At 53.9% G+C, this 12,828-nt stretch overlaps 1 protein-coding gene across 1 annotated transcript; it reads right to left on the reverse strand.

Moving 5' to 3' along the window:
• Positions 1 to 2,164: 2,164 nt before the first annotated feature.
• Positions 2,165 to 11,561, reverse strand: CPA1 (carboxypeptidase A1). The gene is made up of 10 exons (XM_003896599.4): positions 9,722 to 11,561; positions 9,127 to 9,208; positions 8,435 to 8,668; positions 8,071 to 8,172; positions 6,789 to 6,890; positions 6,487 to 6,597; positions 5,658 to 5,748; positions 4,939 to 5,138; positions 4,362 to 4,446; positions 2,165 to 2,449 (listed from the first exon to the last, which is right to left on the reverse strand). Exons 1-10 carry the CDS (start codon positions 9,784 to 9,786, stop codon positions 2,262 to 2,264), a joined length of 1,260 nt encoding a protein of 419 aa, XP_003896648.2. The 5' UTR covers positions 9,787 to 11,561; the 3' UTR covers positions 2,165 to 2,261.
• Between the last annotated feature and the right edge of the window lie 1,267 nt (positions 11,562 to 12,828).

Genomic DNA, 12,828 nt, shown 5'->3' on the forward strand with positions numbered 1-12,828 from the left:
TTCTGGGCTCAAGGGTTCTTCCCACCTCAGCTTCCCAAGTGGCTGGGACTATAGGTGCATGCCACCACACCCAGCTAATTTTTTATTTTTTGTACAGATAGCGGGGGTTTCGCTATGTTGCCCAGGCTGGTCTCAAACTCCTGGGGTCAAGCAATCTCCCTGCCTCAGCCTCCCAAAATGCTGGGATTACAGGTGTGAGTCACTGTGCCCAGCCCTCATTCTTTTTATTTTTAGAATGTTGATAGCAAAAACAATATTAAATAAAAGTCCAAGATGAAAATTCCATCCATGTTCCTTTTTTTAAAAAAAAGGCATTTTTTACCTTCATGCCACCATTTTATGTGGAAAAGACTCAAGTCAACAGAGCTGGGTGCTTCTTGAAACCTGGCCTGGCTGCTAGAGGGAGAAGCTGCCGTCCTCACCCCAGCCGCAGTCCACTCACTTTCCCGGCAGTCTGTGGGAGAACCCCCTGCTCCACATTCACGTCTGAAGCCACATGGAAGAAACAAAAGGGAGATTCTTTTTCTTTCTTTTTTTTTTTTTTTTTTTTTTTTTGAGATGGACAACTTTCATGTCTCCATTTCACAAGCATTTATTGTTTTTAAATATAATTAAATTTTCTTTTTGAGATGGAGTCTCCCTCTGTCACCCACGCTTCAGTACATTGGCGCGATCTCAGCTCACTGCAACCTCCACCTCCTGGATTCAAGGGATTCTCCTGCTCAGTCTCCTGAGTAGCTGGGATTACAGGTATAGCCACCATGCCCGGCTAATTTTTTGTATTTTTAGTAGAGACGGGGTTTCACCATGTTGGCCAGGCTGGTCTTGAACTCCTGACCTCGTGATCTGCCCACCTCAGCCTCCCAAAGTGCTGGGATTACAGGCGTGAGCCACCGCGGCCAGCCCAAAAGGGAGATTCTTGCTTTGAAACAGGTTGGGATATCCTATGTAGTTGTGCTAGCTGCTAATTGTAATATCACACGCATCAAGCTCGCCAAGCTGAAGAAGGGAAGCTAAATCCTGGGAACCGTGGGCTCAACAGAAGAAAGGAGAAGGGGTGGATGCAAACATGAGGGAGCAGAACTGCGTACGGAAGACACTGGGAAGGATGTGGCAAATGAAAAGTGGATGACTTCTATCCCTAAAGGCAAAATCTTCAGAATATATAATTAATTTATAGTTAATAAAATATCTTAGCCGGGCGCGGTGGCTCACGCCTGTAATCCCAGCACTTTGGGAGGCCAAGGCGGGCGGATCACAAGGTCAGGAAATCGAGACCATGGTGAAACCCCGTCTCTACTAAAAATACAAAAAATTAGCCGGGCGCGGTTGTGGGCGCCTGTAGTCCCAGCTACTCGGGAGGCTGAGGCAGGAGAATGGTGTGAACCCGGGAGGCGGAGCTTGCAGTGAGCCGAGATCGCGCCACTGCACTCCAGCCTGGGCGACAGAGCGAGACTCCGTCTCAAAAAAATAAATAAATAAATAAATAAAATAAAATAAAATATCTTGGCCAAATGCAATGACTCACACCTGTAATCCCAGGACTTTGGGAGGCCAAAGTAGGATTGCTTGAGCCCAGGAGTTCAAGAGTAGCCTGGGCAACATGGCAAAACCCCGTCTCTACCAAAAAAATTTAAAAATTTAAAATGTCTTGGCATTGGCCTTTGGATTGGTTCTTTATCTTCAGTTAATGATTTTATTTAACCCAATTGTTTTCTTCCAATTTGATTCAGGAATGGAAGATGATATTTTGCTCTTTAGTAATCGGTTTTACTTGACTGCAACATCTATTTTGGACAGCAGTGGCCACCTGGATTATTATATTTCACCTTCCAGGTTGTTGCTTTTATAGATGAACGGACACAGCTAGCTAGACCTTTGTACTCGCTGAATTCCACGCCACTGTGGGGTGCCAGGCATTTGGTTAGCAGCTGTGGCTGCTGCTTGCTACTAAGGTATGAACAAATCATCCCACTGGTGAGCTGAACTCAGGGTGGTCTAATTAAAACAGACGCCACTTGGATACGACTTCACAGGACGTTGGAATGCAGGGGAATGTAGGGGTCATCTAGTCCAACCACCCACACATTTCCAGGGAGGCCTGCAGGAACTAAATCACTTTTGCCCCAGCTTGAAGAGGCAGACGTGCCATATGCATTCCACATGCAAGCCCCAGGATTCTGTTCCTGGTACACTCAAACTTTATTTGGTTGCCTGGGTGGGGCCAGAGAGGAGGGCAAGGAGGGTGTCAAAGGGTCAGCTCAGTAGGGGTGATTCAGGGTGTGCTCCATGATGGTCAGAAGCGCCAGCCACGTCTCTCGGGCCGTGGGGATGATCTGGGAGGCCGGCAGCAGGAAGCCGTAGTTCCCAGTGTCCCGGAGCTCAAAGGTGAAGGAGTACTTGATGCCCTGGCTGTAGGTCCAGTCAATAGTGCTTCCACTGGCTTGATCTGGGGCAGGAGTAAAACAGGAGAGAAAGGGTCAATCACTTTGGGAACATTTACATGGGTTGGGTTAACGATCCAACACTGTCCAAAGCTCTGTGCCTTGTGCAATGCTGAGTGGAGTCAGTGTCTACTAAGGTCTGCTGTTGACCAAGCAGCCTCACTTCCAAGAAACTCCCACTAAAAAATCTAAGCCAAGAGGTCCAAAGAGGAGACCAGCAATGGTTCCCCTATTCACTGAGGGATGCAAGAAAGTCTCTGCAATTGCACAAGCCCCTCTGAAAACAGCCTCTGTCCAACAACCACTTCAGTGAAGCCCCTAAATACACCCGAGTTCCCTGCTTGGGTAACCAGGATTTGTTCCCCTGGGGCTCTGGTCTGCAAGGGGGAAAGTGCAAAGAGCCAGAGTCAAAGCAAAAGCCACTTGTCTTTCTTTTAGGAGGAAACTTTGCCAGGGAAACTAATTAACAGCAGGTAATGAAGCCACTTTTGAATTGGCCCGGGAGGGAGCAGTAGGCTGCATATCAGAATTTAACTTGACAAGGTTGAATGAAGCAAAACCTTGACTCAGAGTTGAATCAGTTTCCAAAGAAGGCCTGGAGTCCAAAAGTGAGGTCAACCTTGGATAAGATTGTGACCCGCTTGTCCACCAAAACCTAGGCACTCAGGCAGGAAGCGTGTGAGGTGTGTACGCAGCTCATCCCCATCAGCCCTCTACCCAGCTTCGACCTTCAGGTACTTGGAGGCAGGCACATCAGTCTTGTTCCAGCAACATCCCTGGCCAGACCACACTGTAGAGCCTTTGCTCTAGAATGTTCCTCTGCCTGGAAGGCTCTTCCTAGCTGGGTAGCCTCCTGGCTGCCACATCCTCCACCCATTTCCTTCAATATTTGCCCAAATGTCACTCTCTCAGTGAGGCCTGCCCTTCAACCCACTTGCTCCACCTCCACCCCCAGTGTTTCTGATTCACCTCACTGGGTCTAGTTTTAGTTTTCGTCCCCAGCATTTGTCACCTCCCATACTGTATCATTTACTTATTTATGTTCATTGTCAGTCTCCCTCGCTAGAAAGTTCCCTGATCTTTGCTTATTTCATTCATGGCTATATCCCAAGTGCATGAAACAGGGCCTGGTGCATAGTAGATGTTCAATTAACATTTGTTGAGTTAATTCCATTTTGATTCAGTAATGCTCCTCTCAGGGGCAGTGCATGAATAAATAAGTGAGGAATAAATCAGGCCCATTCTCTAACTGAGGGGCACTGGAGGAGAATTGTTTTTGTTGTTGTTGTTGTTGGTTTGTTTTGTTTTGTTTTGAGATGGAGTCTCGCTCTCTTGCCCAGGCTGGAGTGCAGTGGTGCACTCTCAGCTCACTGCAACCTCCGCCTCCCGGGTTCAAGCAATTCTTGTGCCTCAGCCTCCTGAGTAGCTGGGACTACGGGCGCCCACCACCATGCCTGGCTAATTTTTTGCAGTTTTAATAGAGACGGGGTTTCACCGTGTTAGCCAGGATGGTCTCGATCTGACCTCGTGATCCGCCCGCCTCGGCCTCCCAAAGTGCGGGGATTACAGGCGTGAGCCACCGCGCCCTGCCCCCGAGAAGTGTTTTTTTAAGTTGAATTTCCTGGTGATCTGCAAATCCCAGCAGGACTTTCCACCCCATCCAATCAAAAAACTAGACTTGGCCCCAACACAAGAGGACAAGAGCTGTCAGAGGAATTCACATTTGTCTGAAAGTATCAAAGGGAGCAGAGTTCATGTCCGGAAAAGGACTGCCCACCCCTCAGAACAGCCCTCGCCAGCAGTTGGCAGATCTGGGCGCCCTTGGCTACTTCCTTCCATGAGGGATACTCCCGTGGTCAGGAAGAGCCAGCAGATGTTCCTCACAGGCCCACCAAGAGAGACCACACAGCCACTTACAAATTGCCTTGATGATGCTGCCATACTTGAAGCTGGTTCCGTAGAGAGAGGCCAGAGCTTTCACAGCAGCCTTGGAAAGCTGATCCTGGACAAAACACCAAGCAAGGCCACCTGTCATGGCCAGGCTCCTGGAACAGCATGGCCAGGGTAGTCTGGGGGCTGGAAGGGGAGCCCAGGAGAAGCACCCTGCAGACGTGGGCCTCTCACAGAGCCTGCTTAGCCTGCAAGCTCAGCCCGGGGCCTGTCAGCACAGTTCTCTGGCCCTTCAGCGCGGCCAGCTGGCCTTCTCTGCCCTTCAGTCACATGTGCCTCCACATGTGGTGCCTAAGATCGAAGTCTAGCCCTGCCCCTTGCTCTGTCACATGACAGAAGTGACTCCATCACCTCTGTGCCTCGATTTCTCAGAAAAAAATGGTAGTCCACCCTGCTGGTCTTCCCAAGCCATCAGGGTCTGCGGGAGGAAGAGGTGTCAGGCACTCTGGAGGTATCTGTGCCTTACGCAGGTCTAACTGGGGAAAGCCCAGGCCTGTCCGAAGCCACCTTGGGGACAAGGGACCAAGCCAAGGTCCGTGCCTACCAGCTCATCCTGGTCAGGGGCCGGTTCTGTTTTGTAGCCATAGGGATACAGGAGGAGCTGGGAGTAGCTGTGGATGGAGATGAAGGCCTTGATGTTCCCATGGTCCTTCACAAAGTCCACGATGGACTTGACCTCCACTTCGGAATTGGCAAACTTGCCATGGTAAGTCTGCGAGCAGGGGTTGCTGCTGGCTCCGGCCACTGTGGGGGGACAGAGGGCATCGTGGTGTGGCTCCTCCAGTTTCTGTGGCTTCTGGAATCCAGTTCTTTGCATGGAGTTGGGGGTGAGGCGGGTACGAAAGGGCTCACTCCAACCCCTGGATTCAGGAAAGCCCAGAGGCCTTCTATAACCTGGGGGTGCTGCCCTCCCAGCCTGGTTTGGGCAGAGCTGATGGACACGCCCAGGGACGGAAGACGGGCTCCTCAGTGGAGACTGGTTCTCACAGAGACGTGGCCAAGGAGGGAGGACTTGAGGTTAAGCTAGAAGCCCCCTAGATAGGATTTCAGACCTTTGCCCATTTGCAAGGAACTTGCCTTTTACAGACAAGTAACAATCAACTCTCAGAGCACAGCCTCCATCCCCAAGAGCCCTCAGAGGCAGAGCTGCCACCCCCCAACCTCCCCTCACTGCAGGGGCAGGAGAGAGGCGGGAGCAAGAGCAGTGGTGAGGAGCCATTCCAGGCCGTCCCATCCTTGTTCCCAAGACACTCTGGGCCTTACACCCAAAGCCAGCGTCCCAGTTCCTGTTGGGGTCCACGCCAACACAGAGGGAGCCTGCTGTGTGGGACCGAGTCTTGCGCCACATGCGATCCTGAGGAAGAAAACAGGATCAGCCACCCCGAGGCACATGTGGCGCTCGTCACGGTGCTGGGTGGGGGTGGTTCAGAGGCTGCAGAGAGCAGAGTGGACTCAGGGGAGGGCTCCCTGGAGGCGGAAGCCCTCAACACTAGTGCCCTGATAGGGAGCTGAGCTGCAGGCACAGCTTGGGATGGGATCCACTCCCAGCTGGTTGTCGGGGAGGAAGATCAGCAGAGGGGGCATCGGGTGAAGGAGAGTGGGGAAGGCCATAGGATGGCATTTGGCCAGAGGGTTCTATGTGGCCAAGAAGCCGCGAGGTGTCCCCCGCCAAGACTGTGGCCCTGTGTCATTAGTCGGATGTTTTATTTGCCATAAAAACAGAAGTAGGACCAGGAAGTAAGGTCTGGGGCAGTGGGCCTCCACTGGGGACAATCTTGACCCTCCTCTGAGATATTTTGCAATAGCTGAAGACATTTTGATTGTCGCCACTGGAGAGGGGGCTCCTACTGGCATTGAACGGGTATAAGGTTAGGATACTAGAAACACTTTGGATGCACAGGACAGCCCCCATGACAAAGAATCATTCACCCCAAATGCCCATCATGCCACAGTTGAGACACCCTCGGCTAGGAGCACAGGTCTGGTTGCTCCTCCCTTGACATCTGGGGTTGAGATTAGGTGTGAGCTACTTGTGCGGCTTAGAAGCCAGAGGCCCATCCTGCTTCCCCCAAGGACAGGAGAAGGCCGGTACCTTGCTGTGGGTGAAGGCAAAGCCATCAGGGTTGGTGACGATCTCCAGGAAGATGTCCATGGTATCGAGAATGGCGGTGAAAGCTGCATCCTGCCCATAGTCTTGAGTGATCTGGAGGGTTAGAGGGGCAGAGGGGCAGCGTAGGCTGGGCCAGGCGTCTGCCAAGTCACAGCAATGGATACCTTCCCCCATGTCCTCTGTGGTCACTGCTTCTGGATGGGCAAAGGGAGGCCCAGGCTTCTGGGGGCCTTGGACACTAACGCCCCACCAGGTGAGAGCCCTCCTCACCTCCCCGACCTTACCTTCTTTGCAAACCAGACCCCACTGGCCTGGGTGACCCACTCCCGGGAATGGATGCCCGTGTCGATCCAGATGGCTGGACGCTTACTGCCCCCCGTGCTGAACTGGAGAGGAAGCAGAGGAGTGATCAGAGGAAATTTCACAGCTGGGGCCTCATCTCGCTGACCTGAAGGAGACCCCAATCCGGGCCAGAGACCACCTGCTCTCTGTGTATCTCAGGTAAAGGCTCTGCTTGTGGGGCCATCACTCAGATGGGTGTGGGGCTGGGGGCTGGACAGGGATCCCACAGAGCCTAGCCTCCTGCCCTCAGCCCAAGCTTGGGGTGAATATTACTTGACCAGGCCCCTGGCCCTTCCGCTGTTCTGCTGCTTGGACAGTTCTCTGGGGGACATCACAAATAAAACACTTTCTCTGGGTCAGGCGTGGTGGCTCACACCTGAAACCCCAGCACTTTGGAAGGCTGAGGTGGGTAGATCACTTGAGCCCAGGAGTTTGAGACCAGCCAGGGCAACATGGCGAAACCCTGTCTCTACTAAAAAATAAAAATTATCGGCCAGGCGCAGTGGCTCATGCCTGTAATCCCAGCACTTTGGGAGGCTGAGGCAGGCGGATCACAAGGTCAGGAGATCGAGACCATCCTGGCTAATACTGTGAAACCCTGTCTCTGCTAAAAATACAAAAAATTAGCCAGACGTGGTGGCAGGCACCTGGAATCCCAGCTACTTGGGAGGCTGAGGCAGGGGAATCGCTTGAACCCAGGAGGCGGAGGTTGTAGTGAGCAGAGATTGTGCCACTGCACCACTGTACTCCAGCCTGGGTGACAGAGCGAGACTCCGTCTCAAAAAAAAAAAAAAAAAAAAATTATCCGGGCATGGTGGTGCCTGTTTGTAGCCTCAGCTACTCTGGAGGCCGAGGCAGGAGAACTGCATGAACCCAGGAGGCGGAGCTTGCAGTGAGCTGAGATCACACCACTGCACTCCAGTCTGGTGACAGAGCGAGACTCTGTCTCAAGAAAACACTTTATCTGGACTACCCAGACTCCACAATACCTTCCACAATGTGACGCTTGATTGGAAACACTGGATCACCTAAGAGTTTGTGTATGGGCAGGGGTACACACACGAAGACCAGGGTGGAGACTCAGGCCTTTCCAAATGTCTGCATGGGGAGTCCATCTAACAGCATGTTCCCTGGGACCGTCATTTCTCCGTGACAGCCCACGCCCATCACGGATGCCACGTGTGGGTCCATTATCCTGTGTGTATGTCCACATGTAGATGTTACCTTCAGCACGTAAATGGGACGCCCTTCATAGGTGTTGCCAATCTGGATCTTGCTGACAAGTTGTGGGTTTTCCGCCACCAGCAGGTCCAGGAAGTCATAGATCTGAGGTGGGAAAGAAGAGACGACTGGCCTTAATAGCTTCTGGGTACCCAGATGCTTCCCTTAGCAGCTCCACCATCCCAGCCTGCTGCGAGCCCTGCAATGCAATGGAGCTACGACCACACAGGCCACATGGAAACAGAGCAGGTGCTGCGCACACCCAGGCTGGCCCTGGCCCTGGCCCTGGCCCTGGCCCTGCCCCGTTCCTGCCAGCCATGATGAAGAGCTGGGTGCTGCGGGGAGCGGCCGCTAGGGGCGCCCTCACCTCCTCCAGGGTGTGGTAGGTGGCGTAGTTAAAGGTGTCGGTGGAGCGCGCTCGGGACCGGAAGGCGAACATCTGCTCCTGCTCCTCGTCCAGCAGCGACTGCACGTCCTCAATCATGGTGTCATAGCTGATGCCATTGGACTCCAGAAAGATCTTGACCGCCTGGATGCTGGGGAAGGGCACTCGGACGTCGATGGGGGAGCCAGGGTGGGCAGGGCCCCTCCAGAAGTCCAGCTGGGGAGGACAAGAGCCGGCACGGTCACAGCGGGCTGGGGGCAGCAGCCAGGACAGCAGGCAGGGACAGGGCCGGCCTGGGAGGGGCTGTTGGTGCCAGAAGTTCTCATATAATTGGGGGTGGGACAGGGGTAATAGGGGCAGAGAAAGACGGGGAAACCCTGGGGACTGGAGAGTCCAGTGTAGTCAGGGAAATGGCCCAGGAGCAGAGTGAGAGGCCTTTGAGACAGTAAGGCAGAGGGAGGAACCGGAAAGGGGCTGGCACATTGCCTAGGTGCTCAAGGGCAGCAAGACTCTGGAGCTGTGGGGTTGAAGTCGCTTCCTAACAGGGTCAATTCCATGTCTCCTTGTTGGGTGGAGAGCGCTCAGGCACAGCTGGCCGCAGAGGCTGGTGGGGACCTGGGGTGGCCCCAGCTGATACCCTGGGGCCTCGGAGAGCCCTTTTCCCCTTTTCTGACCTGCAGATGCTCCAGGTCCTCCAGCTCCTTCACCTTCTGCACCTGAGCCTCATCGGCTGCAGAGATTCGGAGCACCTGATGCCTGGGCAGAGTGGGAGTGGGGAGTGAGCACCCAAGACCACACCTGCCCTGGCCACGAGCACTCCCCAGGTGCAGGAGGGAGGCAGCAGCCCAGAATCCCTGGACTGGGCCTGGTCCTCTGGGCTGGGCAGGGGAAAGCACTGAGGGTCTCAGCAAGGAGAGGCCTGGGCTCCCTCACCCCTTCTCTCCCCATCTTTAGAAACTTCTAGACATTGTTACTGTCTCGATCCCAGTTTGAACTATTTCTCTGTTCCAAGCCAGCCAGGCCTCCTCCTTTCTCCTCGTCCTGAAAACCCTCCTCAGAGCTCAGATTTCTCCAGGGCTCAGGAGACTGTCTTGGGAGACACAACCTCTTCCCAACCCTGGTTCCTCATCTGCCAGCTGTCCCAGGTGGTGCCAGGCCATCCTCTCTGGCTGTGTTGCCATGTGTCTGTCTGTCTGTCTCCTCCACTGGTTGGAGGCTGAGTCCTCCCCATCACCCTCAGAGAGCACCCCCTCCTCTCCGCATCCGTACCCCACAAATTCCTCCTTGCCAAAGACAGCCCCCAGCAGGACACTCAACACCAGCAACCCCCGCATGCTGCCGCCGGGAGGGAAGGTCAGACTGACGCCGAGTCGGCCCCCTGGCTTTTAAACCCTCCCAGTACCGAGGACTCCTGGCTGCTCCCGAGGGCTGTTCTCCCCCAGCACCTGGGTCCTGTCCCACGGGGAGGCTGGGGTGGGAGTTCTGAGCTCTGACACCCTCTCACCCTCCCTGATAAAGTGGCAGGGAACTGGGCAGCTGGAGAGATAAGCCAGAGCTCCACCCCCGACCATCTGGGGTCAGCAGGGCCTGAGGGTCAGCGGGGCCTGAGGGTCAGCGGGGGCTCGAGGCTTCCTGGAGTCCCAGCCAGGACTCTGCCTGCCTACAGCCTAAAGCTGCGGTTCTGTTTGCCCACTGGGCAGCGGAGAAGGAGCCAGGACTCCAAGTGGTCGCTGCCGCTGGGGCCTCATTCTAGGCGTCTCCTTGTTCCGTGCTCCTGAGCACCAGCCTTTCATTCCTGGGATCGAGCAAGCCGGGCCTCTGCCCTCTCTTGTCCCCACAGTGGCTTTGGGCAGGCCCAGGCTTTCCCCCATTAGACCTGTGTGAGGCACAGATACCTGCAGAGTGCCTGACACCTCCTCCTCCCACGGATCCTGATGGCTTGGAGAGACCAGCAGGGTGGACTAACCTTTTGCATCTGTTTGGCCTCTCACCATGCCAGCTTTGCCCAGGCTGCCCTGACCCTGTGCGGGGCACATCCCCCTCTGTGGGACTTCCCAGCCCCCTCCTGCTGGCCTTAGGGTCCTGTGGGAGTCCAGCCCGGACAGCAGCAGCGGGGGCACGAGCCTAACCCTTGCCGGCATTTCCCTCCACCCCCACTGCTACAGGGCCCTGAGGTCAGGGTTGCCCTTGACAGAAACAGTAACCAGATGTCGTCTGAATAGCAAATGTGGCGGGGGGGAGCCACTCAGACCCCTGTCGGGACTGCACAGTATCCAGGAGAAACCGGAACCCACACAGGGGAATTCACTGGGTTCTGGATGCTGATCTCACCCCAGAGACTTCTCCAACAAATCCACCCTCATCCATGGGGCCCCCCAGGGCTTTCCTGGCACCATCTCGAGGCTCTGCTCTGTGTCAGGACCCCGACCTTGGGCACTGGTGACAGCCATAGTGCCCATTCTAGTTTCTGTCCACTCCCTCTGCCTCCCTACCCTATCCCCTAGCTGGCCAACCCTCCCATGCCAAGGCAGAGTGACCCCCTTATATTTACCCACAACTCTCTCCCGAGCCTAACTCTAGGAAGGTAAGAAAGCCCTAAACCCGCTTTTAACAGATGTGGAGGCTGTGCGGAGGCTCCTGCTCTCCCCTGTACAGCCTTGCTGGCCCCACCGGCCCCTGGCAGGGCTGCAGTGCTTGCTGGAGCTTCCTCCGGCTGCTTCCTGGCTCACCTGTCTGCTCCTTCTCTAAATGCTCACCCCTTTGTCGATTTATTCAATCAATACTTATTCTTCTGGGCCAAGTACTGTGCTCCACACGGACACAACACCCAATACAGATGTTCTCTGACCTCAGGGAGCTCACAGTCAAGCTGGGAAGACAGAAGTAACCAACCAACTTGTGGGTCCTCTACAGGTCCTCCAAGAAGCTGTCACCAATATGGGATTAGACGTGCAAAGGATTTTTGGGGACTGCTCTCCTCCCTGCAAGAGACCTAAACAGCACATTTTCTGTGATGTGGTAATGAAAGTACCATGAGGGCTAAAAGTACACACACTATGGCACAAAGTCCAGGGAAGACTTTACCAAGAAGGTGACATTTGACCTAGGCTTTTTTTTTTTTTTAGGACAAGTTCTTGCTCTGTCACCCAGGCTGGAGAGCAGTGGCACCATCATGGCTCACTGTAGGCTCAACCTCCTGGGCTCAAGCGGTCCTCCCACCTCAGCCTCCCAAGTAGCTGAGACTATAGGTGTGCACCACCACACTTGGCTAGTTTTAAAATTTTTATTGTAGAGATGGAGTCTTGCTATGTTGCTCAGGCTGGTCTCGAACTCCTGGGCTCACACAACCCTCCCACCTTGGCCTCCGAAAGTGTTGGGATTATAGGCTTGGGCCACCATGCCCGGCTTAACTTAAGTCTTAGTGACAGGATTTTGCCAGGTGGGGAAAGGTGTTCATCACACTATTTAGTGCCTGAACACAAACTCACATTGATTTCTTCTTCATTGCTCCTAGAATGTTATTTTTGTCTCTCCGTGGAGACTGTAAACTTCCTTAGCTGGGCATGGTGGCGCCTGTAGTCCCAACTACTCAGGAGGCTGGGATGGGAGGATCTCTTGAGCCTGGGAGTCCAAGGCTGCAGTTAGCCATGATTGCCCCAGCCTGGGCAAGAAGTGAGATCCCATCTCTCTAAAAAGTTAAAAATGAAATTAAAACATTAAAAAAATAATTCAATTACCCCAGGCCAGGAGTCATGTCTTCCCCACTCCTCATCTCCTGGTGCCCCACAGGGTCCTCGGGCTTCTCTACCCTGCTCCCCATGGGGAAGGAAGGTTTTGTAGAGTCTTCCTTTAGTTTGCATTATAAAAACAATATTCCTAAATATGAAGCTGTCCTATAATTTTGGATCTCTTTTGCTCACACTACACATGTTGGGGGATGTTGGCTGGTTCTTGGGCTTTTTGTGAATTCCTTCCAGAAAAGATGACACCTCTGAAAAAGGGGGCAGCCTGGGGGAAAGGGTGCAGACTCACCAGGGAAGCCTCTTGTACCTCCAGCCAGCAATTTAAGATGCCCAAGAGTCATGTATATTTTTGTGAGGCTGGAAAGGATGAATTTGATGCTACGAGTTCATCAGGGCCAGCACCAGCAGAAAGTGGACAGCATCGTGGCAGAGGAATTTGGGTCTCAGGTGTGGGCTAAGCTTGATGCTCCGGGCCCCTCCCGACCACCTCAGGAAGTCAAAAAGGTACCTCTTGGTAAAGGCCAATTTGCTAGAATGTAACCTAGGTTAGAGGGCTAGGGTTCTGCCTTCCCACTCCACGTGATGGTTTCGCATTGGTCCAAGCAAGGCAAGGGCAAAGATGGAGGCCACCGG

Source organism: Papio anubis, chromosome 4 (genome assembly GCF_008728515.1).
Source record: "Papio anubis isolate 15944 chromosome 4, Panubis1.0, whole genome shotgun sequence".
NCBI lineage: Eukaryota > Metazoa > Chordata > Mammalia > Primates > Cercopithecidae > Papio > Papio anubis.

Coding starts and splice junctions, on each gene's coding strand:
- CPA1 (XM_003896599.4), bottom strand. CDS start 9,786: ATGCGGGGGTTGCTGGTGTTGAGTGTCCTGCTGGGGGCTGTCTTTGGC. Junction 6,598..6,788: donor GGGTCTGGTTTGCAAAGAAG/GTAAGGTCGGGG, acceptor CTAACCCTCCAG/ATCACTCAAGACTATGGGCA. Junction 2,450..4,361: donor CAGCATCATCAAGGCAATTT/GTAAGTGGCTGT, acceptor CTCCTGCCCCAG/ATCAAGCCAGTGGAAGCACT.